General features: G+C 53.8%; 1 protein-coding gene across 4 annotated transcripts in view; it reads left to right on the forward strand.

Annotated features, from left to right (window-relative positions):
- tmtc1 (transmembrane O-mannosyltransferase targeting cadherins 1) overlaps positions 1–25,982 on the forward strand; it is a 59,360-nt gene that overhangs the window by 6,107 nt on the left and 27,271 nt on the right. For all 4 annotated transcript variants that reach the window (XR_010327508.1, XR_010327509.1, XM_064319677.1 and 1 more), the window contains exons 2-6: positions 2,609–2,786; positions 7,163–7,236; positions 7,427–7,603; positions 23,748–23,829; positions 25,163–25,266. Coding sequence is in view for 2 of the 4 variants with exons in the window: in XM_064319677.1 (XP_064175747.1) it covers positions 2,609–2,786; positions 7,163–7,236; positions 7,427–7,603; positions 23,748–23,829; positions 25,163–25,266 (615 nt within the window). In the remaining 2 variants the exon portion in view is untranslated. The remainder of the gene's footprint in view (positions 1–2,608; positions 2,787–7,162; positions 7,237–7,426; positions 7,604–23,747; positions 23,830–25,162; positions 25,267–25,982) is intronic.

Here is a 25,982-nt window from a genome sequence, read left to right on the forward strand (position 1 = left end):
GTGGTTCCATTGCTATCTGCTCCTTTATATTGAGACTGGCGCTGTCAGCTGTGCTGCCAGCGCAGGCTGCAGCTGTCCTGGTGCAGTGACCGTCACCAGCTCGACCGAGGGACTGCAGTGTGTGTGGGGAAAGTGAGGAGAAGCGTCCTGCATTTTTGCAGCGATGTCGTTCAGCACGGGGAACAAGTGTGGGGGAAAATGGGGAGAGAAAAGCAAAGGTCTTCAGATGCAAAGACTCTACTTCATTTCAGGAGAACGATTGACGTTTCGTGTTCGTTCACATGTGCACATAGATGTTTAGTGTAAGTCTGGTTGAATGGCAGATTCCCCTAAAACAGCCTTTCTAGATCCTTCCAGGCTCTTCTGTGGGAAAAGCTTCTGTTTCAGTGAACATACAACACGCACTGACTCCATTTTCCAAGCAGGATCCCCCTGGTTGAAGGCACTTTAATTAGTGGCTTGGAGCTGTTGGTGACATTCTCCACCTTTACCTGGCAGCTTCGCCGGCTGTTGTATCCGGTTGCGTTGCGTTGCCGTGCCGACGGACTGGCCTCGATTGTGCGAGAGACAGTTGATACTTGTGACCTTCGGAATCGTCGGCACGCAGCTCTGTTTGCGCGGCACGCCGACGCTTCCGGACGAATCTTCCTCAAGGTGAGAGGACGCAGACGCCGTCCCTCACGGAGCAGGGGAGGAGAGGGACGGAGGGAGGAAGGGAGGGAGGGAGGGGGGGAGGAGTGACAGGGTAGAGAGGGTATGGAGAGGCGAAGAGAGATGACTTCATCAATTATAGACGGCTCATCTGGCGTGCTGAATGGGGAAGCGGGTGAGCGCGCGGGCCGGGACGCTGCTTCTCATGTGTCACTGTCAGCTCCAGGTCCCGTCGGCATTTTGGGGCGGGGCCGCCCGTCGCCCTCGTTCTCTCTGGGCCAGAGTGAGGGGCCCGGCGAGTGGGTGTGGCCAGATAATCTGGAATCTCAAAAACATGCTTTTCCCTCTGAATTTAATATCCATTCGCTGGGGTCTCCCCGAGCAATCTCATAATTAAAATAAGCTGCTGGAAACTACTGGCCTTGAGTTGAAAATGGAAAGCAGTTGAGAGGATTTTTCTTTTCTTTTTTTAACCAGTGCAGCTGGTGGACCGAATTTCTTATTTTGAAATCCATTCCATCTGTTAGAGAAAGTAATTTATACACATCACTCTGAAAGAGGCAGCGCTGTCGGCCTCCGCGGAGTCACAGTACTTTATTAGAGAAAAGCACGCTCATTTGTTTTGTACCTTTACTATTTCTTTGTATTAAATTCCTCCAAAACCAAAAAATGGATCAATTTTTCTGGCGGCAGCCTGGTTGAAGAGGGAATGGGGGGGGGGGGGGGGGCAGGAAAACACACTGAAAAGGACTTTTTAATTAAATCCATTACTGGGGAAAAAAAACCCTGTTCGGTATGTGAGCCGGATAAAAAACGGACCGCTCACGGCAGCGCGTTATTCCGGCCGCCAGGAGCCATTACGGCTCAAGAGGAGGACGCGCGGAGCTTCCTGCGCTTTCCACCTGCCCGGCGTCACCTCGTTTAATGGAAGGTGGGAGCCCCTGAGCCGGCATGCAGGTGTTCCTGTCTCTCTCAATGTGGAGAGGGTAACGCAGAGAGGAATGCACTACAGGCCTGGATTGCTTTTTTTTTTTCTTTTTCTTTTTTTTTTTCCGGGTCCAGTGACTTGGAATTCAGCCGTAATCAAATTTCTCCAGGGTCCTAATGCCGCTGGTCACTTCCGCCCCGGCTCAGTATTAACCCAAGGGCATCTTGTGTCCCCTTATTTCTCAAACCTGGGTGCTCCAGAGTAAACTGTCAGTTTAAAAAATGTATATACAGGTGGTAGCACTTCTTAATGATCACCTCGTTGAGCAGCACCTGGTTCTAATTACTGTAGTTGATATGGAAGCAGTGTGAGTGCACCTACTCTTTCACAGAAGGCTTCTGCATGTTGGCTTATTTTTGGTTGAGTAAATAATGACACACAAGGCTAGATTTGTAGCCTGTTAGGATTTGATGAAGAGTAGCGGAGGGTTATTTGTGTGCTTGTGTATAAAACTATAGAATTGAAAGTGTTTGTACATTCACATCACTGTACTTGTGTTTCTCCAGTGCACTCAAAGTGTCACAACGGTGCTTATGTTTCTACAATTTATAAATGCCCGTTCAGTGCAAGCGGTTTCCCGTGGTTTTCATCTGGGTTTGACAGGCTGTGCTTAACCCCTGCACCTGTGGGTGACAGCAGAGCCCGGCTGCCCGTATACAGCAAAGCATTTCATTTCCGCCTCATGCAGACTGAGCTGGGTGTCAGAAAACTGTTCCAACACTGGCCAACTCTCCTTTCCTCCCTCTGCTGACTTTTCTCTCCCTCCCTCTCTCTCTCCCCTCTCTCTCTCCTCTCTCTCTCTCTTCTCACCTTCCTCTCCTCTTCTCTCCCTCTTCTCCTCTCTCCCTTCCCCTCTCTCTCCCCCCTCCCTCTCCCCCCTCCCTCTCTCTTCCCCCCTCCCCTCCCCCCTCTCCCTCTCCTCCCTCCCTCTCTCTCTCTCTCTCTCCCCCCCCCCCTCTCTCTCCTCAGGTTGAACATCGCTCTGGGCGGTGTGACTCCGCTGTACTTCCACCTGGTGAACGTGTGCCTGCACTGTGCTGTGACGGCACTGCTGATGCACGCGTGTGCGCGGAGCGTGTTCGGCGACAGCCGCCCCGCCTTCCTCACCGCCCTGCTCTTCGCCGTGCACCCCATCCACACGGAGGCGGTGAGTACACGCACGCACGCACACACACACACACACGCGTGTGCGGCGTCACTAACCGCGCGTCCCCCACACGCCTCGGGTTTCACACGCTGATAAACCTCACAGCCGCGTTTCTGTCCGACTCCGGTGTGCTGTCCATGCTGAAGGCGCCAGAGTCAGAGCTGCTTTAGAATCAAAGCCGGCTTTTTATAGTTACATTTTTGTTTGTCACCTGAGTAATTGTCTGGCTTGAAATGGGCTCATGTCATATTGTGCGAAGTGAGCAGGCTGTAGATGCATCGCTGTAGGTCTGAGTGCAGAGGCAGGTGTGGATCGGCAGGGATTTCCAAATCTGGCCCGAGTCTGATCTTCCCCTCTGCAGAGAGTGGGGGGGGGTGCAGGTCCTGTTCCTGGGGCCCAGCAGTTAGAGGAGGAGGAGGACAGAGGGAGGTGTTGGCCAGCTTGATGATGTGCTTCCCTGTGGTTTATTTCATGGCCCGCTGCAGAGGGGAGGGGGGGTGGCCATCCATCAGCCCCGCGGGAGAGGAGCGCGGCGGCGGTAATGATGGCGGCGTTAGAGCCGCATCATTAGCGCGCGTTAGCCTGCGCGCGGGCGGGGTGAGGGATGGGGCTCCGGCGGGATCCAGGCGCAGAGCGGGTCTCTGTGTGCAGGGCCGTCGCTGTCTCTCAGCCGTGAGCCGCTCCTGCCTGTGAGCCCAACTGAGCTGGGGTTTACATCACAGCTTTCATATCAGCCCCGCCCCTATCTGTGTGACCACACCCACCTGAACATTAGCCACGGCCCCCTTGTCTATCAGCCCCACCCCTATCTGTGTGACCACACCCACCTGAACATTAGCCACGGCCCCCTTGTCTATCAGCCCCACCCCTATCTGTGTGACCACACCCACCTAAACATTAGCCACACCCCTTTCCCTTTTTAGCCTGCCGGTCCCTCCCATGCTCCCGTTCAGGTTACACCTGCAGCGCAGCTGGTCCTGATACTCTGCCCTCCCTCCCTTATCCTCTGTCCCCCTCTCCTGTTCTTCTCTTTCTCTCTGCTTTCTGTACTTCTCACTCTCTCTCTCTCTGCTCTCTGCTGCCCAGCCCTCCCCTCCCCTGGCCCTGTCTCTGACCCTGTGGCCTTTATAGCGAGTGCTCTGCGCTCTGCGCTCTGCGTGCTTTACGCCTGTGTTACAGCACAGGGGGCCGGTGCCGGGGGGAACAGGCACGGCGCGTGGCCTGTGTTTACTCTGGCTCTGTGCCAGCGGGTTGAAAAGCTCAGACGCAGGGCAGGCGGGTGACATCATGACCGCTTCCTGCCCCCCCCCCCCGCTGCTGAGAGCCAGCCGCTGCTGACCCTGAACAGGGCAGGTCTCCCCAGGGATCAGCACGGAACAGCCTGTCATGCCCCACCTGGGTGATATACTACTCCTCCACTGAAACTGACTGAAGCTCTGAGCTGCAGTGTGTGTGTGTGTGTGTGAGTGTGTGTGCACACCACTACTGTTAGTTTCCTCGTATGAATCTGAGCTGAAGCAGGGTGTGTGGCGGTTTTGCCGCTGATCGTCTGCCCGATTATCAGATTGGACGGAAAAGGCTGGGTACAGTAATTACCCAAGCATTCAGGCTCCAGTGTGGGCACGTCTGTTTGAAGCGTTTCTAAAAGCGGGTTTACGGCGGCGTGTGTGCTGGCGCGGGTGCAGACGCTGCGTAACGAGCGTGTGGGGCCGGCCGTCCGCGCCGCGGCCTGGGAGGAGAGAGGGAGCGGCTGCTGTGACAGCTGTGTGTGAGACTAACGGCAGCCAGGGGAGCGCTGGCAGAAACACTGAGCTCTTAGACGCTGAGACTTCTCTCGCAGATTTACCGCCCCCCTCCTCCTCCCTCCCTCCTTCCTCCCCTCCCACCTCCCCCCCTTCCCTCCTCCCTGAGCAGTTGTAGGGCAGCGGGCCTCCTCTGGGACTCTGGCTCGCTGTCTCTGTGTGATAGCAGCGCTCAGCTGGGCAGGCCCGCATTCTTTCAGGGGGCCTGTTCGTGTCACGGAGGTCAGCGGGATTGTGCTCGTCTCCCCGGGTCAGGTGACCTGCCGGACGGCGGCATGGTCCGCGGTGTCTGTCTCAGCCAGGGGAGCGGTATCCTCCAGATTCAGCCAGCTGTGCTGACTCCATTAGCCATACGCAGACGGGCAGGTCGGCTCGCTGGTAGATTAGAGCAGAGTAACGGGTCTCGCGTCAGGGCACAGGAACATGTCCTCCGCTGTCATGCTTCAGCTTATCTGTGGCTGGAGCTGAGCGCCAGCTCGCGCACATAGTCGGGCTAATTCAGTAACTTCAGGGAGCGGTTGGTATGAGGAGGGCTGAGGGCGGTAAGCGCGGCGCGAGGAGCTGCTAGCGGCCTGGGGTTCCCGCGTCGGCTCGGCCGCACGCCCGGCCCACTCAGCTGGCAGGGAGCGGGGAGGCGGCCCTGCTGCTCTCAGCTCAAACGCCTCCATTGAGGCCGGCGGGCGCGGCGGCTTGGCTGGGCCCCGCCGCGAGCGCGGGCGGCGGCTGCATCTGTCTGTGGGCTGGAGCCTCTCGAGGGCCTGTGGGGAGAGCGCTGCTCTGTCTGGGCACCGCGCTTCGGCTGGAGGGCTGTCTGAAAGGGCTTCAGCTGGGAGAGCTGTAAGGCTGCGGGGTGGTGTGGGTGGAATACACAAGCTCCCATGCACACAGACACACACACACTCTCACACTCTCACAGACCAATACACACACACACGCACATACTCTCACAGACCAAGACACTCACCCGCACACACACACACTCTCACAGACCAATACACACACACACACACACACACACACAACACCAGCACACAGACAGACACTACCCACACACACACACAGACAAACACTACACCCCACACACACAGACAACACACACACACACACACACAGACACATACACACAACACACGACACATACACACACTCTCACAGACCAATACACACACACACGCACATACACACACACTCTCACAGACCAACACACACAGACCAACACACTCACCCACACACACACACACTCACACACACACACACACACACACACAGACATGTGTCTGTGCAGGGTTCTACACTAACATTTTTTTGCGTGTGTGTGTATGAGTGCACGGGTGCGTGCGTGTGTGTGATCAAGGTGTCATGTGATCTTCAGAGCGCGGGGTCCAGAGCAGGAAGAGTGAGTGCAGAACTGAAGGTGAAGAGGGAGAGAGATAAAGAGGGGGGGAGCATTGAAAGGCAGATGAAAGGAGAGGAGAGAGGAGGCCGGAGAGAGAGGGAGATGAAAGGAGAGGAGAGACGCAGAGGACGGGGCGCAGCGAGAGATATCTCGGAGTAGAAAGGCGGCAGAGCTTCCCTGTGTGTCCCCAGCAGCTGCAGCCGCCCAGCTCTGCTGATAAATCTCTGCTCTCAGCGTGTCTGTGGATGTGAGTCTGAGCCACTGCACTGTCCTCCAGTAAAATCCCTCTCTGCTCAAAAAACAGTTAAGTCTCTGAAGACATGGGCTTTAATTCAGTGGATGCAGTCTCCCCCCCATAGAGGTGTCTGAATGCTTTCCTGCTTTCCACTCAATCAGCAGCCTATTTCAGCCCTGGAAACAAGGTGTGTGTGGAGTCCATCAATGGATCATTTCAGCATTCAAGTGCTGAAGCACACAAAACCCGGCACTGGCTCACACTGGTGTTCCTGGACCGGAGCTGTGCTCACCCCAGTGCACACAGATTCACCCCCCACAGGAAGACTGTGTACACCCCCACATGAACTTAGATTTACAGCATACCCACACACATACACAAACACACACACACACACACACACACACACACTTTATCGCTTTCCCTCTCCTCTTTTATTGTCGGTCTTTCTAACTTTATTTATTATTTTTCCTTATTTTTCTTTTGGGGGACGCTTTCTTTTTCTTATTATTAATACAGGGAAGTTTTTGCTTTCTTAATTTAAACAAGACCAGGCATAATACAATAACAACAGCTCATAAACTTGGCAGTGCATTAAATCCAAATTCCTAGGAAGTCAAAAGTCCCCCCTTCTCTCTCTCTCTCTCTCTGTCTCTGAGAGAGCTCTCCTCCCTTCCTCTGTGCTGTCATGACACTGATAAGGAAATGCTACAGTTCTCGCTGCGCTGGCACACTGTAGAATACTGCAGCCCAGGTGAGGCAGTATGCTCTGCCCAGTACACGCAGAGACAGCCTGGTGAACACGTGTGTGTGTGTGTGTGTGTGTGTGTGTGTGTGTGTGTGTGTTGTGTGTGTGTGTGTGTGTGTGTGTCGTGTGTGTGTGTGTGCGTGCGTGCGTGCGTGCGTGCGCGTGCGTGTGCGTGTGTGTTTGTGTGTTGACCAGGTGTCTGGGATCGTGGGGAGAGCTGACGTCCTGGCCTGCCTGCTGTTCCTCCTCACCTTTCTCTCCTACATTAGGTAAGAGCCCCCCACCCCTCTCCCTGCCTCTGTGTGTGTGTGTGTGTGTGTGTGTGTGTGTGTGTGTGTGTGTGTGTGTGCGTGTGTGTGTGTGTGTGTGTGTGTGGCATTAGTCTGATCTTTCACTATACGAAAGCATTATAAATGTTTTATTTTATGTGTGTGTTCTAACCCTCTCTGTGTGCTACAGGAGTGTAGACGGGAGCTGTGCAGGAGAGAGGGCGCCCCCTACAGTGTCGTACTGGTCTCTGCTGCTCAGCCTGCTGCTGGGGACCTGCGCCATGCTGGTGAAGGAGACCGGCGTCACTGTGTTCGGCGTCTGCGTGCTGTACGACGGCCTGGTGCTGTGCCACAAGCCCCTGCTCTCGTGAGTGTGTGTGTGTGTGTGTCTGTGTGTGCTTATGTGTTGTTCTATTGCCTGAGACCTGTTAGTTTCAAAAGTCTGATTCTTGGTCCTTATGGCCATGATTCAGACTGCTGCTGCCGTGTCTGTGTGTGTGTGTGTGTGTGTGTGTGTGTGTTTGCTCGCTCACCACATTCGTAATGTGAGGGAGATGTGGTATCAGTGGCATTTCTACCAGGCAGGGTGTGTGGATCTGTGTGGAGGAGGCGTGAGAGCAGAGCCTTCAGCAGATACTCGAGAACAGCACATTTCTCAGCTTTCTCCCATGTGCTGAGGGGTGAGGGAGGGAGGGAGGGTGAGAGAGAGGGAGGGAGAGGGTGAGAGAGAGAGAATGTTTTCGATTTAATTTTGTTACCATATGTTAATCAGTCACAGTTTTGTGCACTTTGTCGAAAATCAAAAGTCGTGATTGAATTAAATGCCAATAAAGCGTTTGGAGTGGAACCGGGTGATGGAGAGAGAGAGAGGCTGAGGGAGGGAGTGACTGACACAGTGAGGGTCCCGCCCACCCCTCGTCCCTCATCCTATCAGCTTCCCCATATCGGTGCAGTGGAAAGTGCTGTTTAGCTCAGCTGGTGTGAAGGTAAGGCTCTCAGGCTTAATGCTCCTGCAGCCGGGGTAACCTTTGTAAATGCCACAGAGAGGAAAGCGCGGGAGGGCTCAGCTCGGCTCAGCTCAGAGGGCCGCTTCTGTAACCGCTACCTGCGTTTAAAAACCAGTGTCACATCTCACCGTTCATTTCCCTGTTTGGAAAATAAATAAAAGGAATAAATGCTGCGGTCTCTGCAGCGGGCGGGCTGGGGATCGGCCGGCCGGCGGTGCGGAGCGGACGGTCGGAGAGCAGCCGGCTCCTCGGGGTTAGAGCCTCTGTCCTCTGGGCGTTCACAGTGCCGTCGAGGCTCCGTCTCTTTAGCGAGGGGAACGAGCAGCCCAAGCGCGGCGTGGCTAATAATAGCGCTCCTTTTCACGCCGCGCTCTCACCCGCCGACCGTGAGGACAGACGGCCGGCGAGTTCCTCGTCTTCACGTCGACACATCCAGCTCCTTCCCCAACTCCAGCTCCAAGAGCTGTTCTCTGGAAAAGAAAACGGAGAACAGCGATTTTTTTATGTCTGTCTCTTGTGGGTGTGTGGAGACGTTGGAGCTCTCCTTACGTGTGTAAAGTTTGCACAATCTCACATGTCATTTACAAAAGTATAGATTTCATTTACTGTAGCTCTGCAGGGAAAGTAGAGAGTTCCTGTGCTGTGTGCATTTACTGTAGCTCTGCAGGGAAAGTATAGAGTTCCTGTGCTGTGTGCATTTACTGTAGCTCTGCAGGGAAAGTAGAGAGTTCCTGTGCTGTGTGCATTTACTGTAGCTCTGCAGGGAAAGTAGAGAGTTCCTGTGCTGTGTGCATTTACTGTAGCTCTGCAGGAAAGTGGAGAGTTCCTGTGCTGTGTGCATTTACTGTAGCTCTGCAGGGAAAGTAGAGAGTTCCTGTGCTGTGTGCATTTACTGTAGCTCTGCAGGGAAAGTAGAGAGTTCCTGTGCTGTGTGCATTTACTGTAGCTCTGCAGGGAAAGTAGGAGTTCCTGTGCTGTGTGCATTTACTGTAGCTCTGCAGGGAAAGTAGAGAGTTCCTGTGCTGTGTGCATTTACTGTAGCTCTGCAGGGAAAGTAGAGAGTTCCTGTGCTGTGTGCATTTACTGTAGCTCTGCAGGGAAAGTAGAGAGTTCCTGTGCTGTGTGCATTTACTGTAGTTCTGCAGGGAAAGTGGAGAGTTCCTGTGCTGTGTGCATTTACTGTAGCTCTGCAGGGAAAGTAGAGAGTTCCTGTGCTGTGTGCATTTACTGTAGTTCTGCAGGGAAAGTGGAGAGTTCCTGTGCTGTGTGCATTTACTGTAGTTCTGCAGGGAAAGTAGAGAGTTCCTGTGCTGTGTGCATTTACTGTTGCTCTGCAGGGAAAGTAGAGAGTTCCTGTGCTGTGTGCATTTACTGTAGCTCTGCAGGGAAAGTAGAGAGTTCCTGTGCTGTGTGCATTTACTGTAGCTCTGCAGGGAAAGTAGAGAGTTCCTGTGCTGTGTGCATTTACTGTAGCTCTGCAGGGAAAGTAGAGAGTTCCTGTGCTGTGTGCATTTACTGTAGCTCTGCAGGGAAAGTGGAGAGTTCCTGTGCTGTGTGCATTTACTGTAGCTCTGCAGGGAAAGTAGAGAGTTCCTGTGCTGTGTGCATTTACTGTAGCTCTGCAGGGAAAGTAGAGAGTTCCTGTGCTGTGTGCATTTACTGTAGCTCTGCAGGGAAAGTAGAGAGTTCCTGTGCTGTGTGCATTTACTGTAGTGGTGTATTGTAAGCTGGGGTCTTTTGTGCACAGATGTGTATGTATGTGAGGAGGCTGAGGGACCCCGCTGTGCGTCTGTGTGTGTGTGTGTGAGGAAGCTGAGGGACCCCGCTGTGCGTCTGTGTGTGTGTGTGTGTGTGTGAGAGGTAAAAACCCAAACTGGGGCTCCGGTGGTCCCCGCGGGACGTGGCGGGAGCAGCCTGCCGAAATCCCCGTTTTACAGCAGGCTAATGAGATCCCCTGTGGGCCGGGGAGAGTTTTCACAGATACCCTCGCAGTCGTGCTCTCCGCTGTCTGTCGCATACGTGCCGTTGGAAGCAGACTCCCTCCTCCTCCTCCTCCTCCTCCGTGTGCTCCCACAGGGGAGGCGCTGGAGCGCCAGGCCGCTCGCCGTCTGAAGCTCTCCGCTCTGGAGCGTGTGGCTGCTGCCCGGCGCCACCGCGCTGTTCTGTCCGTCTTATCGCAGGCGGCCCGGTCGCGTCCGCTCACGCTCAGCTGAAGGGTCTGTGCGTGTGTGTGTGTGTGTGTGTGTGTGTGTGTCTGTGCGGCGCGGCCTCGTCCCAGAGCTCACCTGAACACAGTCAGCAACGCGATCCGATTGGCTGGCTGACAAAAAATTCCCCGGTAGCGTCCTTCGTGCTCCAGCCTCATAACTGAGCGCGTGAGAGCCGCTCACACAGCGCAGGGCTTCCTGAGTGGCGCTGGGGCTCGCTGTCTACAGGGTGCAGCCCACGCCTCGTCCCCGTTCAGCTGCGCAGCTCTAAAGCCCAGCGTCTGTCACACAGCAATCTGCCGCCCCCTCACTGCACAGGCCAGCTTTAACCTCTCTGCTAAGCGTGCCACTCAGCCTGCCAGAGTGTTTGTAAACATCTGAGAGAGAGAGAGAGAGAGAGAGAGGGGGAGAGAGAGAGAGAGAGAGAGGGGGGAGAGAGTGGGAGGGGGAGAGAGAGGGAGGGGGAGAGAGAGAGAGAGAGAGGAGGGGGAGAGAGGGAGGAAGTGAGAGGCAGAGGGGGATGAGTGGGAGTGAGGGTGGGAGAGGGCGAGAATAGAGAGGGAGTGGGGAGAGGGAGATAGAGGAAGTGAGAGACAGAGGAAGAAAGGAAAGGAGAGTGAAGGAGAGAACAGCGAACGCAAGATGAGGACCGATGAGTGTGCAGAGAGAGCCTTTCAGCCACATGTCCTCCACTGAAAGCATTCATGAGCATTTCCTCTGTTTTCCCTCTTCACCCAGAGACAAATGAACAATCAGTGACACACTCGCCATTTATCTAACAGCTCCTGTGTCTTTTAAAGCGCAGGGCTGCTGTGTCCTTTAGTTTGACAGCGTATTCAGATTCTGCGTTTGCTAGCGAGCGGCTCTGGCTTGTTTCTCGGGTAACCAGCTCTGGCAGCGTGAAGCTCGGGTTCCAGGCTTCCTGTGTTGAGTTTTCATTGTTCAGTCATGCTTGCGAGCGCTTGGCACTGGCTGCTTCTCGTGGAAAAACGCTTTCTGATTTTGGGTTTCTCCCAGGTGCTGATGTCAGATGGAGGCGGGGCGTGTCTGCTGACCACACCCCTGCCCTGTGGGGGGGGGGGGTTTTGTCCCGGGGCGTTTGGGTTTACCGCGTCTTCTCAGAAGTGTCCTTTTTGCGAAGGCGAGCCGACGGGCCTCTGCACTGGGTTTGCAGTGTCTGCAGTCTCCATGTTAATCCAGAATGACCGACGGGCTGCCTGTGTTAAAAGTGCGTCTGTGTGAATGGGGACTGTTGGCTCTCTGGGGTGGGGGGGGGACAGGGGGGTGAGCCAGCAGTTTGACGGCCTGTTTTATTTTGGCGGGGAGAGGAGGGCAGGGAGAATCCTCTTTGCAGCGGTTGGGTTCTGCTGGGTAATGCGATTACAGTCCTTAGCCTGAGCGAGCGGCAGCGGCGGCGGCGGCGGCGGCGGCTGTAGGAGCCGAGGCTCCGGCAGGGCAGGGGCAGTGTGCCGTCTCTGTTAGCGTTCTTTCTTCCCGGCAACGTCCGGGAGCCTCTTTCACCTTTCCAGTGTGCCTCAGCTGGGGAATTCCCCATTTTTGGGTTGCCAGCCAGGTGAGAACAGCACTCAGTTTGCGATGTTTACAGCGGGGAGACAGGTGGTTCTGATGACATCATTTTTGCGGAATTCATCGGGAGACCTTAAATATATGTGTAAAATTAGCTGGCCAAATAGTGGTCTGTAGCCGACCATTTAGCTGACATGCAGCGCTGGGGGACCTCCTTGCCTGTGGGGGGCGCTGCTGGGCTTGGGCATGTGTAAATACTGCACCCTAAATAACCCCGCTCACTCGGTTATCACACACAGGACTCTGGAGGTGTTCGTCTGCAGGGGCGCTCCAGGTGGGGAAATCCTTTTGATTTTGCCTTCGTTCTTTTTTTCCTCCTCCTCCTCTCGTGTCTCCTCTCTTTCGCTCTGCTGTCATTGCCATGGCAGGCCTCTCCTAAGCCTGGCTGTCCCAGTCCTTTGATAGCTGGAGAAGATATAATTGTTGCTGATTTAATTGGGAGCTTAATTAAATACTGACATCTGCTTGTCGAGACTTTGGCTCCCGCATACGGTGGGGAAGGGGGAGGGAGACGGGGCGGGCGGAGGGGGGGCGGGGGGGGTCTGTTAAACAGCCTGGCTGAGTATTAGGGCTGTTTGACTGTGAACCTCCTGCCTTCCCCCAGGAACAGCGCCGATCGCCGTTCATTATCGAGCAGCGTTAAAATGAAGAGAAGCTGCTCTGTGATTGCGGGATTGTTCTCCAAATTGCCCTCTGACACAACCGTTTTCTCTGTTTTTCTTTTTTAGTCTGGGCGAAGTCAGTTTTTATTTAAATTTTACACGCTGCGTTCGTCGCTCTAAGCGGGGAACAAAAGGAGCCAGTGTTCCAGCCTGCAGCGTTCCCCCCCCCTCCCTGACTGCCGTCTGGAGGGGGCTTCGTACGGCCTGGCAGAGGAAGCGAGAGCCTGGCCTGCCCCCGCGCTTGTGTAGAGTTTAGCAGCAGAAACATCAGCTCTCTGAGCCTCCAGTCTCATAATCTGCTCGCTGTCACGGCGTGGGTTGAATAAAGGCAGAGTTTAGAGAGCGTGTGTGTGTGCGACAGAGAGAGGGGTGTGTGTGTGTTTGCGCCAGAGAGTGTGTGTGTGCGTGGGTGTGTGTGTGTGTGTGTGTGTGTTTGCGCCAGAGAGAGTGTGTGTGTGTGTGTGTGTGTGTGTGTTCCCCAGCGCTGCGCGTCTCCTGCCAGCTGGAGCAAGCGGCCGAAAACAAAGCCCAACCCGCTTCACCGCCAAGAAACCCTGGCGGGAGAGAGAGCGTTCCGCGCTGCGACTGCGGGGCCGAGCGGGGCGGCCGGCGGGAACCCGCTCGCGCGCACAGAGCCGCCGCTCCCAGACTCCCCGTGAGGTGCACCTGAGCGCGTGCGCTAGCCGCGTCTGATCAGCTGCTTTCTGTGAGCGAGGCGCTGGGGAGCCTTTAGGGAGTTCAGGCCTTCCTGTTTTAGGGAGTTCAGGCCTTCCTGTTTTAGGGAGTTCAGGCCTTCCTGTTTCCAGCTGGTCTCCTTAGGAGATGCGCAGTTCCTGTGTCTCTGCTCAGGTGCTCGCAATGCGACCTGCAGTCGTAAAAGTGCACGTTATACGGCCTGTTGGCCCTTCTCAGCTGCAGGCTCGTGCCTGGGCCCTGACTGGCTTTGTCAGATGCTGCTCCCGTGTAGTGAATGGTGGTGTGATGTCATTTTTGTAGGCGTGTGGAATGGCAGGATTCACATGAATGTGGACATTCTAATGTGTGTCTGAGATGAACTCTTCTGTTCTTTCCTGAGAAAGGGCCCTTTACTGTGTGTGTGTGTGTGTATATGTGCGTGTGTATGTGTGTGTGTGTGTGTGTGTGTGTGTGTGTATGTGCGTGTCCTTGTGTTAGTGTGTGTGTGTGTGTGTGTGTGAGAGTGTCAGCATGCAGGGGGCCACAGTGGAGTACACCAAGCATGCTGTGAGTGACTCTGGGCATCGGGAGATGTGAACACTTTCGATTTTTACAAATTGCTCATTGGCAGAGGCACACGCCAAGGCTTCCCCCTGGGCTACATGCTCTACTGTGTGTGTGTGTGTGTGTGTGTGTGTGTGTGCGTGCGTGTGCATGCGTGTGCGTGCGTGTGCGTGCTGGGACTTCATATTTTCATTCCCAGGAAATCTCGGTCCAGATCTGAAAGTGCTTTTTTAATTGAGAAATTGTGCGAGAGATTCTGAACGGCATATCAGAAACGGCATTTCATCGTTTGTTAATTAGCCTCCATAAATGTAGCTTCAATTAGCCCAAACTGTGATATGATTCGACCAGTGCAATAATATGAACGGAGCAAGTGTATATAATTCTTACTGAATGTAATTAAACGCTAGAGTGAGACTGCTGTAGCCTAAATCAATTGTAAGCTGTATATTTCCAACAAAACGTTTAGCATAAATGAACAGCCTGTCCCCTTCAGCAAAAAAATGGCCATATAACTATATATATATATATATATATATATAAGCCATATAACTATATAAGCTATATAAATAGAACTAAAGTTGTGAAATACTGGAAATTACAGACAGATTAGGTCATTTTTTTTTATTTTTTATGAAATAACGTTTTTTCTCTCAATATAAAGACGTCTTGCTTACAGAATAGCGTGTGTGATTTCACGGTACGTTTCACCATTATTCTCTCTGTTGTTTTATTTCTTGGTGAGAACGCCAGGATGTCCCTGCTGGACGGACGGGGTGATTTATGGAAGGTTTGTGGTTTTATATGCAGTGTGCTGCTCTGCGCTGGAGCCACGGGGGGGGCTGAGGTAATGAGTGAAGGCTGAGCTGAATTAATGAAGAGATGGATGTGAGATTCTGAGTTACCGTTTCTAACAGTGCGTGTCCATTCAGGGCCCAGTGCTGCCGCAGTGCCCTGTACACCTGGCCGACTGTGGTGGTTCAGCCATCACGCGACCTTTAACATCTAGACATTAACGCTGAGAGGGACCGTTTCTCTGCTCTTCAGGAGGGAAGTCTAAACTCCTCCGGCGCTGTTCTGAAGAGAAGCCTGCGCTTGGTAGTTTATTCTTAAAGCCGCTTCAGTCTGAGTCCCTGCTGCACGGTGGGAGGGAGGCTTGTTTGACGGCTTGTTTTTGCGCGTGGGGGGGGGGGGGGATCCTCAGGGGACTGGCGGGATGCTTATGGCACCATGTTCTCACGTCGGAAACAAAGAAAAGCACACTCATCTTAGCCAGAAATAGCCTCATTAGCATTTCCTCATCCGTCTTCATGTGCATCCTGGCGGGCCCGAGCACCAGCCCCCGCCATCGGCTCTCATTACTGTAGCAGCGCTCGGTGTGATCTGGCACCACGGCGCGGACACAGAGGACCACAGAGAGGCGGACGCTGCCCTGTGATCATAAGGTATGTCACCGTGAGCCATCGCGAGTTATCATGACCTAACGTTGCCTCGTTCTTCAGAGCTCGCCCGTCTTGTCTTTCTTTAATTTTGGGGATTTGCGGCACAGCGCTTCGCCTCTTGCCACAAAGCGAGGCAGTTAAAAAGGCAGAAGCTCAGCAGGTTCCACGCTGGCCTGCTAGGTCAGGGTCGCATTCTCACAGAAACACCAGGCCCCTGAATTTCTCCCCCCCTCACCCGGCATGGCCCGGGGGTGCCTGCGGCACTGTCTCCATTTTGTAAATTTCTGATCCAACCCCGCTGGCGTTGGAATGGTGTAGCGCGGGTGTCCTTGTTCCTCTCAGCGAGCCCCTCCCTGCTGCAGTGGGGGTAGAGGTGTCTGTGTGTGGAGAGGGGTCCTGTGTGGACTCGCTATCAGACCTTCCCGTCTGACAGGGGGAGGAGCCATCCTGCTAATTAGCCCCTCCCCTCCCTGGCTTGATTGAGGTGGACCTCGGGACAGCCCCCCCCTCCCCTCCCTTTCCCTTTGGCGCTGAGGGGGTCGCCCGAGGACGGGCCGTTTGTGGAGGATCAGACCCAGTCCGCCGGGCCCTCTGACAGCCTGGCATTAGCATTCCCGTCTCCGCCCGCTCTTATCCGCGTCCCCAGGTCCCGCACGGCCGCCGGCGCCTGTCTGCCTCCCCTTTCTGCTCCTTTTTTATCGCTCCCCCTGGCACAGGAAGCTATTTAAAACGGCGGAATTAAAGCAGTGACAGACGTCATTAAATCACGCTGGGGGCCGTGGGGGTCGGGCAAGGCCAGCGCAGGTGCCGAGCGTCCCCACACTGTCCGTGTGTTGTCACTGCTACGTGTGCGACGGCAGGTTACATGTGAGGTCCTCACAATGTCGGTGCAGCTCTATCGCAGCGTTTCTTCAATGGAGAGGTTATCACTGGGAAAGATCGACATTTGGGAACAGCGGCGCTTTTGTAATTAAGAGTTTAATTTGGGATAATCGGCGCGTGCGGGAACGCGCTCCGATCGCTCTTAACGCAGTGGACTAGCGCGGGTTCGGTGCGCCGCGTCAGGTGTGTTTTTCCCGAGGAGACTCCTTGCGTTCTCTCTTCTGTCAGTTTAATCCTAAATTTCATTGCCATGATAGATGTGGTTTTATATATTTAAAAAAACTACAATATCACACATTATAAGAATATTGATCTCACACTCCAAAAGTGTTCTGTTTTGACTGGGGGGAATATAAGGCAAAGCTTACCAGGTCAAGCGTGCAGAACTCAGGAAGACACCTGTCAGTTTGCATTCATTCTTACCGCTGCACCAAGTAAACGAAAGCCTGCTTGCACTCTGCCACCGTCTCACCCAAGTTCCCATGGGTGTGCGTGCACATTGAAATATGGCTGGATGTTAGGGGTTATGATTGCACTTTTTCTTCATGTGCTAGCTGCTTAACATTAGCTAGCTTCTCTGGCTAGTAATTCGTAGTTAAATTCATAACTAGCCAGACTGTAAACGTCTTGGTTATGGGCTTGACCTACTTCCATCCTGTCATTAGCATATGACTGTGCATGTGATGTTGAGCATGTAGCACAATGGTTACTGATGTTGTAGCGTGAAGGCTGTCAGCCTGTTGAAATCTGGGATGGCTGTTGGTTGAAAGAGCAGGAGAAGCCGCTTGGCTTTTGGTAAAGATGATATCGCGCTGTTTCGTGTTCCATGTGCGAAAGCAGCCGCTGTCTGTGTCGCCTCTGCCGGGCCCCCACCCCCCAAATCCCCCCCCATCGCACACGCCCCCAGCGGGGCTGGAAAAGGGCCAAGCACAGCTGAAGGGGCCACCCCTGGTGTTTTGGTTGGCCGTGGGCCCTGAGCAGCAGAGGGGCCCCCGGGTCCCAGAGGAAAGAGATGGAGAGATGCCTCGGGGGGGAAGGAGGAGATGAGGATGGATAGGCCTGCCTGCGGAAAACACCTGGAATTCCACAGGAAGTGAGGTCACAGAGGGCCCTTGTCTTACGGGCTCAGCGGGAACAAATCAAACAGCCGTCCGCGGTCTGGAGCTGCGGCGGAAGCGCAGGCTCGCGTGCTCAATGAGGCGGCAGCAGATCGCAGCGTCCTCTCCGCATGCAGTTTGTGATGAACTGCGCCGCGCGGTGTAAGCGCTAGCAGACGTCTGCAGCAGGATGATAATCCTGCGGTATTTCGCCTCTCGGGGAGGGGGGGGGGGGGCGGTAACAGAATTAAAAATGACATAGACGAGCACGTAAAAGTCCATGTTTTTTTCTTTTCTTTTTTCTAATGAAGCTAATGGCCCCTTTTAGGAGGAGGCGCAGTAATGAAACCTTTCAGCTGGCCGTGCGCGGCGGCGTCCCGCGCGTCTTAAATCACTCTGCGAAGCGGAGCGTTTATCTTAGAAACCGCCCTGCACGGCCGCGTTCAGGGGGCGGCTGCGCGGTTTCTGGCGGAGATAGCCCGCTTCTGGCACGTGGCCTCCACGACCCTCGATCTGTGGGGCCTGTGCTGCGAGCGTCATGAGAACGATGGCGGCTGCCCGCCCAACGGATGAATGCCGTCTCGGGCTGGCTAGGGTGGGTGGGGCGCGGGGAGATGAGCTTCATCTCAACCCCAACCCCACACCCCCCCTCAGATCTGCTCGGAGGTGCCTGTGCTGACTGAGCTGCGCGTGCTTAATGAGAAACATGATGGGTGCTGACTCCTCGGTGCTCCTAAATGACTGTGTAACTTGAAATGTCTCTGTGACTGGGCGGGCTGGATGCGGAGCGGGTGGCGTATTTTTTGGGGGCGGGGGGGGGCACCATCTCAAAACTTCACACCACTGCCTCAGTTTTGTGGTTTCTACAACAAACAAAAAAAGAGTAGTGGAAAGATGGCGTCCTGCCAGTACAGAGTATTGAGTGGGGGGGTCAGAGTGGGGTTGAGAGCGCGTGGGGCAGGCCGTGCCGGTGCGCTTTGTGCTTCGGGTTCAGTAATGAGGCGTTCAGTCTGGCAGGGGGCTCCGCAGCGCTGCCTCTGTACCCACGCCAAATCATAATCCTCACATACCCGCCCGCACCCCCATGCTGGGCTCTCTGTTTCCTCAATTCCTCAGACGTTCCTCTCAGCCGCTCTGCACTGTGAGCAAACAGCGAGGGACTGAGTGGCGGTGTCCTGCCCGGGAATCGAACCTGCAGCCCTTTTAGGGTACGTTATGCTGTCTCTGGGCGTGCCCGTGTGCCGGCTCTGCGGGGTGCCCGTGTGCCGGCTCTGCGGGGTTTCCTGCGTACCGCTGCGTTCTCCAGAACCTGAACACCCTCCGCGGGTTAATAATGCAGCCTTACAGTACAGCGTGCAGCGCTTGGAGCTTCGCTGTCTGATCTCGCTTTCTGCTTGAACACGGTGAGCAAAACCGGACATCATTTATTTATACAGATTCTTCAGCCGCGCCGGCCGTATTGATTTATGGTGATTTATGGTTATGATTATGTAACTAGGCTACCGCTTCAGTCAATCATTGGTGCTTTAGTGAGGGGGGGGGGGGGAGTCTCCGTTATGGTTTGAGACGGGGGCCCTGCAGGCGGGGGGGGGCGACAGTGAAAACCGGAGCGGTTAACATTCCAGCGGGAGGCGCTGCTCTGGTCTCATGGCCGCTGGAGCGCTGAGCACGGAGGTGTTGAGGGCCCTTGTGGACCTGGCCTCGGCTCTGCCCGTGCGTCAGCACTCATCCTGAGCCAGGCGCCGGGTCCGTGCTCAGAGACAGCTTTGTGAGCCGTGGTGTTTTTTTGGGGGGGGGGGGGCAGGATAAGCGGAGGGCTCACAGGGCCCTGAGAGCTGATCTCTGGCGTGGCGGAGTGTCTTTGAGGGGCGCAGACGCTGGGGCTTAGCCGCTGAGATTTCACACCGGATTAGGGGACAAAGCTAGTCGGCTCCAGGCCTCCTCTTCCCTCCCTCGTTCTGAAGAGCTCCCTGCGTCCCTCCTGACTGGCTCATCGCACCCCATCCTGCCCCCCAACCCCCCCAAACCCCCCTCCACACTGTCTGGGGCCTTTTTTAAAGGAATAAAGGACCCGCTGTCCACTGCAGGTTCCCACAGGTGTGGCGGGGACAAGCCCCCCCCCCCATTCATCCACACCACAGCCCCCTGTCATCGGCGCTGGCTGATGATGTCACACCTCCCTGGTGCTGCGTGGGCCCTGCGCCCTCCAGCAGGCCGTTTCCCTGGTTACCATACGGACGGCCTGCAGACAGTGTGATACTGTAAGTGTTGCTGTGAGTTGCCGCTGGGCTAGACTGTCTACTAAACCGAATGAATGAATAATCCAACACAGAGCATCAGCATAGTTGTTTGTATAGATTTCTTTGTTTTTTTTTACTTGCAGTATTTGTGGGTATCTCAGTTTGGTGCTGAAGCTGTGTTCCCCGGCTGTGCTGTTGCATCAGGAGGAGACGCTGGTTCTCAAAGCCGGCCGCGGGGCTGAGCGGGTTTGAGGAGGGCAGGAGCGCGCTCAGTCACTGCCCCTGTTAGCCTGTTTGTTATGGGCCGGCCTTTTAGGGGACATTAGGAAACGTGTAAAAATCGATGGAAAGGCTTGTAAAAACGGAAGTGGGCCATTTCTCAGCCGCCCACGCCTCCTCCGTTTCCCCCGTCCCGCTGCAGCCGGCCCTGTGTGTGCCTCTCCACCGGGCTGAGTGTGCCTGAGACATGGCGGGTTTTTAGGGTTCTGACAACACGAACGAGGCACAGATTTAGTCCTGAAGCGTGTTATATGCAGGGAACGGCGTTTGCGAAAGTGGAAGCTTTTAATATGCATAATGCATGGGGGAGAAACACGGACTGCAATAAATAACTGCCGTTTGCTTATCCCGCGTGATTGACTGGGCCCATAATCACCGCTGTGAATGCACAGCACTGCGCCACTCTGCAGAGAGTGAGAATATGAGCGCTGTCTGCGGGCGAGTGGGTGCTCTGACAGGGTAACCCCAAAGGGGCCTGTGCTGGGACAGGGTAACCCCAAAGGTACAGGGTAACCCCAAAGGGGCCGGTGCTGGGACAGGGTAACCCCAAAGGGGCCCGTGGTGGGACACGTACAAACGACTGATTTATGACTCATAAAGTTAAGCAGTTGAGAGCGTAAACGTCGATGTACAAATACTCTTTATATTACATGGGAGCAGTTCCCTCCACCAGCGGCATAGCTTGTCTGGAGTTTAGACTGTGTAGTAATATTTGTAAATGTGTGGAGTGCTGTCTTATCAGGCGAGCTATTGCGCGTGTCACAGTGTGAGTGTGTGTGTGCTGTAGTCTGCAGGCAGTAAAGCCGGAGCGTGTGAGTGGGTGTGCTGTCACACACGAGAGAGAGAGAGAGAGAGAGGGAGAGAGAGCTGCAGGAGTAGTGCTTCTCCTCACATAACGGCAGCAGAAGCAAATTCTAAAGGACAAAATCCCAAAAGTGAAACTTCTGCAAAGTGTGACATTTGATCCGGCGTGTTTGCCGTGAGTAGAATGGATATTGAAAGCGGCCTTTTTCCTGTTTTTCATGAGCTCTACAGATCCGCTCCGTTACCATGACGCCCCCGCCTCGGAAGAGAAAGGCCAGGGTTTTAAAATAAAGTCCTTGTCCAATAGCGAGATGTCATGGATTTATAAGATTGAGCTGAAGAGCCAGCGGATAAAGGACTTCTTTTTTCTTTCCTTCTCTTTTAAACCAACGACCAAAACGCTATTTCCTTTATGAAGCTGCAATTATACAGAGCACTTTCCTAGTGCAGTGAAAGCAGCACTCTTTCTTTCCGTTGACTTAATTATCTATACCGGTTACGAGAAGTTACGGCTACTACATCCGTGATTGTGTCTGCATTACAACAGCAGGTATTTGACTGTCGGTGGAGAGTCAAAGAGTACAAAGAACTGCATAGTGTATGTATTACCGGTGCTGAAGCTGGTAGGATCTGCGGTCAGCTCTGAAGGGAAGGAGAGGCTTCTTTTATGCTTCTGTGTGAAAGCAACTGAGGGGCCTCGGCCTGCTGCTGCTGCGCAGTCTGTATGTGCCTCTGACCTGCAGCTGAACCAGGTGACGGGGGCACATCCTGTTTCATACTCCACACATACAGTTCATAAACCCCGCCCCCCGAAATGAAACAGGAATCCCCAGTGTAAACGGCAGAGGGATTTCCCCCGTGCCTGAAGAAGAGAAACCAGAACAGTGAGCCCGGAGGTTACTCCAGTTCGCGTCCAGCTCCGCCGCTGAGCTAACCTTTGGTCCCGTTGGAAAGTCTCACTCGTGTGGAACGGCTGAATTTGGGTTCCTGGACTCGTGACCGCTGCCGGTGTTAAGCGCGGCCAAGCTTTACTGCGCCGGTCTTACTCCTCCAGACGGCCTCTCTCAGACGGGCCCCTCCCCGCCAGGCCTCCCCCCCTGCATTCGCTAAGCTTAACCAAGCACAATTTAATTTGTACTGAGAAAAAAAAACGGACCTTCCGCGGCAGACGCTGGCGGAAGCCTGCTAGGTTTCAGATGGCTCTCCAGCGAATGGCGGGAATGCCTGCAGACGGCTGGAGCCCTTATAATTGCCCCCCTCCCCCCCCCCGCTCGTGTCCCGTGTGGGGGGTTTAATAATTAACCAGTGTGTTTCTCTAAATGGGCTCTATTCACATGCCTGAATGGATGTGAGTCTGTCTCGAGCGGCAGGCTGGGAGGAGCGGAGAGAACCCTGCGTGAGACTCCTCTTCTGTCCAGACGTTGTGGACACGGCGGGGAAAAGGGGGGATGGTTTTTACAAACGTGGGACTGAAGGTCTGATCCGCCTGCTGTCGGCTCCAGGGACCGGCGAGAGAGGCTGTCCCAAAATGTCTGACTTAAACGTGGAGGAGGGGCTCTCAGGGGGGACGTTGTGCTCATCCGCGACCGGAGAGCGCAGTCTCGAGGGCGGTGGGGTGGGGGGTGGTCAGTGTGTTTTACCTCACACGTCCCTCTCTGCTTGTTTTCTCTAGTTAATCTCTATGAATTAAGTTCTCATTACTGTAACGGTTTCATCAATAAAGTGAAGTTATGATGGTGATGTTGATGATTATTATTAATATAACTATAATAATAATTATGACAATATTAATAGTAGATATTACTGTTGTGACTGAAGGGAAGAACCTGCATGCATAGCATGAAGTTGTGAGCAGGGCAAATCAGAGAGGCAATGATTCAGCAAGGAAAGGAGAGGTGGAGGCTTGCAAAGGAGGAGGAAGTGAAACAGAGAAGCATAGAGGATGGAGAAGGAGAAGGGAGAGACTGTATGGAAAAGAAACGGAAGAAAGGGAGAGAGGGAGCAGGTGAGTAAGGCTGGGGAGCAGAGGGTGTGTGTGCGTGTGTGTGTGCGTGTGTGTGTGTGTGTGTGGATGTGTGTGTGTGGGTGTACTGTATGTGTGTGTGTGTGTGTGTGTGTGTGTGGATGTGTGCGCGTGTGTTCATATTTTTATTAGAGGGTGGAGGTGTGGTTATTGTGCTATAAAACTGGCCTCCCTGCTGTGTTCAGTGAAACAGTGATTTATGCCCATATGAGTGTGAAAGGAGTTTGACAGCAGAGGTGCATCTTCTCTGAAGTGTGCGCATATTAATGAGCCCGCAGTGCTGCTCGCTGTAATAAGAGCTATCCTGTCCCAGGCACTTTGCATACTTCCACTTTCCCAACAAACTTTCCTCACAGAACTCGGGAAAATATTCACTGCTGAATGGCAAAAAAATAAAATAAAAATTCTCCCCAAAAAACAGAAACGGAAGCGTGGCGTACTCTTCTGTTGTCTTCGGAGCGCTGGCAGGTTCTGTCTCGCTCTGCTCCGCTGCTGCTCCCTCCGCGGTTGTTTCTGGGAAAGTGGAACCGTTTTGGCACCGCGTGGGGAACCCCGCCCCGCTCCAAACGAGCGCCCCTCCCCCTTCTGCGGCGCTCTGCGGAGCTCCTCTGCGCCGCTTCGAGAGAGAGAGAGAGAGAGAGAGAGAGGGGTTTGGAACTTCCTGTTACCGCTGCCCCCTGACTGAGCCGTGATTTAGGCCCCGACCGTCCGTGACCTCATTTTATAAGCCTTTTCGGAAAGGCCGGCTTTGTGCTCTCTCTGAAAGGGGGGGACTGTCGTGTGAATATCGGCCTGCCTTTCTTTTTCCCCCCTCTTATCAGATTTCCCAGGTTCCTTCATTCGCAGGATTAATTTCTTGCGAGAAATCAAATCTTCGTCCGGATTTTTTTTGCCATCTTAAATGTCCAGAAATGCACACCAAGCCCGCTTCAGGAAATGGTTTCCATAGTATATTAAACATACAGACTGTGTTTTGTCCTGTACCACGTGTTGTGGGACCTGTTCTCAGCCACCAAATTGTTTCCTGTTCCTTGTGTTTCAGGCACCTGTCCTGTGCCAGGATGAGGGACATGCCAAAAGCCTGCTGGCCCTTCATCAAGCGCACCTGTGTGGTTACTGTCTACGTGAGTCAGCAGACGCCTGTGATATTTAGCACCGGGGTTGCCATACTGTGGAATCCCCTGGATGGGCTCTAGGGTTTTACTTTCCAACCGCCAATTTAGGCCTTAGAGACAAGCTGTGGTCTTTTTAGCCAATCGGTGACTTGAAGGCAGACACCGTTGCCCACCAGAACTGGAGTCTGACACACCCCTAATTCCTGTTCTCATCACACTATGACCAAGCAGGCTGTTCCACGCATTAAAACTTGCTGAGCTTTTAGAAAAAAACCTTCCTGATACCGGAGTGGGTTTTCCGCTTTATCCGTTGAGAGCTGAGCCTGAATAATCTTTTGCAGTTCAATTTGTTAATCCCATTTATGAATTTAGAAAGCTCTGTTACCCCTTCTCTCATTTTGTTGAGCCTGATTAGACTGTGTCTTAAGTGCTCAACCAGGAATCTATTTAGTTGCCCTTCTTTGTCTCAAATATTTATTCCCTGCATGCAGAACTTGTGTGTAGCTGTAGCTGTAGATCTAATTTGCCAAGGTTCTGCCAACTAGTTGAAGTCCAAATGTACAGCAACAGAAATGCAAGTCCTGAAGTTGTCTTATCCATGACCTCCCCTGAAAAAATGGAGTTGGCCTTCATTAAAAAGTGATATTTTTTGCAGCAGTAATTCTAATCGATTCCAGGTTTGAGATTATTGGCTGGGGAAAGATTTAAGCTTTCATGCATGAATCGGTCCTGGTAACATTTACTTTTAACATTTATTCATAAAGAAAGAAGCCATTTTGTTTCTTGGATCTGGATCAGAGGCTTTGGAAATATTCATGCTTTCCAGCCGACGGTCTCTTTAAATCAGTGGTCTTAGTCGTCTTATCGCACGGGCCGGGCCGGTACATTTTCCCTCTGGTATCTGGGTAAAAACAAAGGTGGCACCGTCTTCTGCAAGGTTATGTCTTATGGAATATTGCTGCAGAAATAACCCATAGGATGTGATTTTATCTCGGGCAGGCAGATGGGTGGGTGCGGTCCTCCGTGGGTCAGATAAAAAGAAGATTACATTTCTGAAGGAGTACAATGGAGTCCTGCTTTATTGAGCCCATATATTCTGCGAACAAAGATCTGCAGCATTTAATTTTCCCAGACTCCCAGCTCTGTGTGTGCCTCTGGTGTTCTGTGGGATTAAAAGCACAGCTGCAGTGTTAAGCATAAAGTTTTTCAGAAGTTTTTTATGGAATGAGGAAAGTATATCCAATTAATTATGAACTTCAGTGGACTGAACACTGATTCAGGTCAGGTGACCTCTCGCCCTGCGCAAGCCTGTACCTGCTGTGTTCACTGGTCTCTCCTGCAGGTGGCGCTCATCATGTCCTTCCGCCTGTGGGTCATGGGCGGCTCCATGCCCCTGTTTTCCGAGCAGGACAACCCAGCATCGTTCTCCCCACACCTGCTCACCAGGTATCGTACAGCCACTGGGCAGATACGCTCTGTCTCCCTCACACACACACACACAGGCGCACGCACACACAGGCACACACACACACACACACACACACACACTGCATCTGTGTTACATCACATTCACATGCATCCATTTCCATGCTTATTGCTGTGACAAGCTAACACGGCCAGTGAAAACGGCGGGAGTAGCTGAGCAGCGGAGCAGAGGCCGCTAACGCTAAGGAAGTGCAAAGCAAAGCCGCTGTAAGCGTGAGGCATTAAGCACACACGCGCGAGCTGAGCGCTGACGCGGTGCTCTCAGCACTGATCGCTGCTGTGGCTCTTATGAAGCCGGGCGATTGATGTGGCGTTGCGCGGGGCGATGAGCTCACCGTAATCTCGCCCTCGGCCCCGGCAGCTCGGCCGCGCTGGCCAGACATTGGCCCGCCGGCCCGCCGGACTCGTGTGAAATACGGCCCTGCTCCGGGCCGGTCCCGGGGGAAATTTACTCTGCATCCTCCCCCCCCCCCCATGCTCTGACACCGCTAGAGAGAGATGCGCCTGTGTGCTGCTCTCTGTACCATGCAGGGGCACACCCACTGCGCCCCTCCTGTGCACACCCGGGTCCCTCCTGCTACTTCCTGCTCTGTGGCAGAATTCATTCTGGACGTCCTTACTTATTTGAAATTTCAGGGACGGTACAGCTTCCCCGTACATGTTCAAAAGGGGCACTT

Source organism: Anguilla rostrata, chromosome 19 (genome assembly GCF_018555375.3).
Source record: "Anguilla rostrata isolate EN2019 chromosome 19, ASM1855537v3, whole genome shotgun sequence".
Lineage (NCBI taxonomy): Eukaryota > Metazoa > Chordata > Actinopteri > Anguilliformes > Anguillidae > Anguilla > Anguilla rostrata.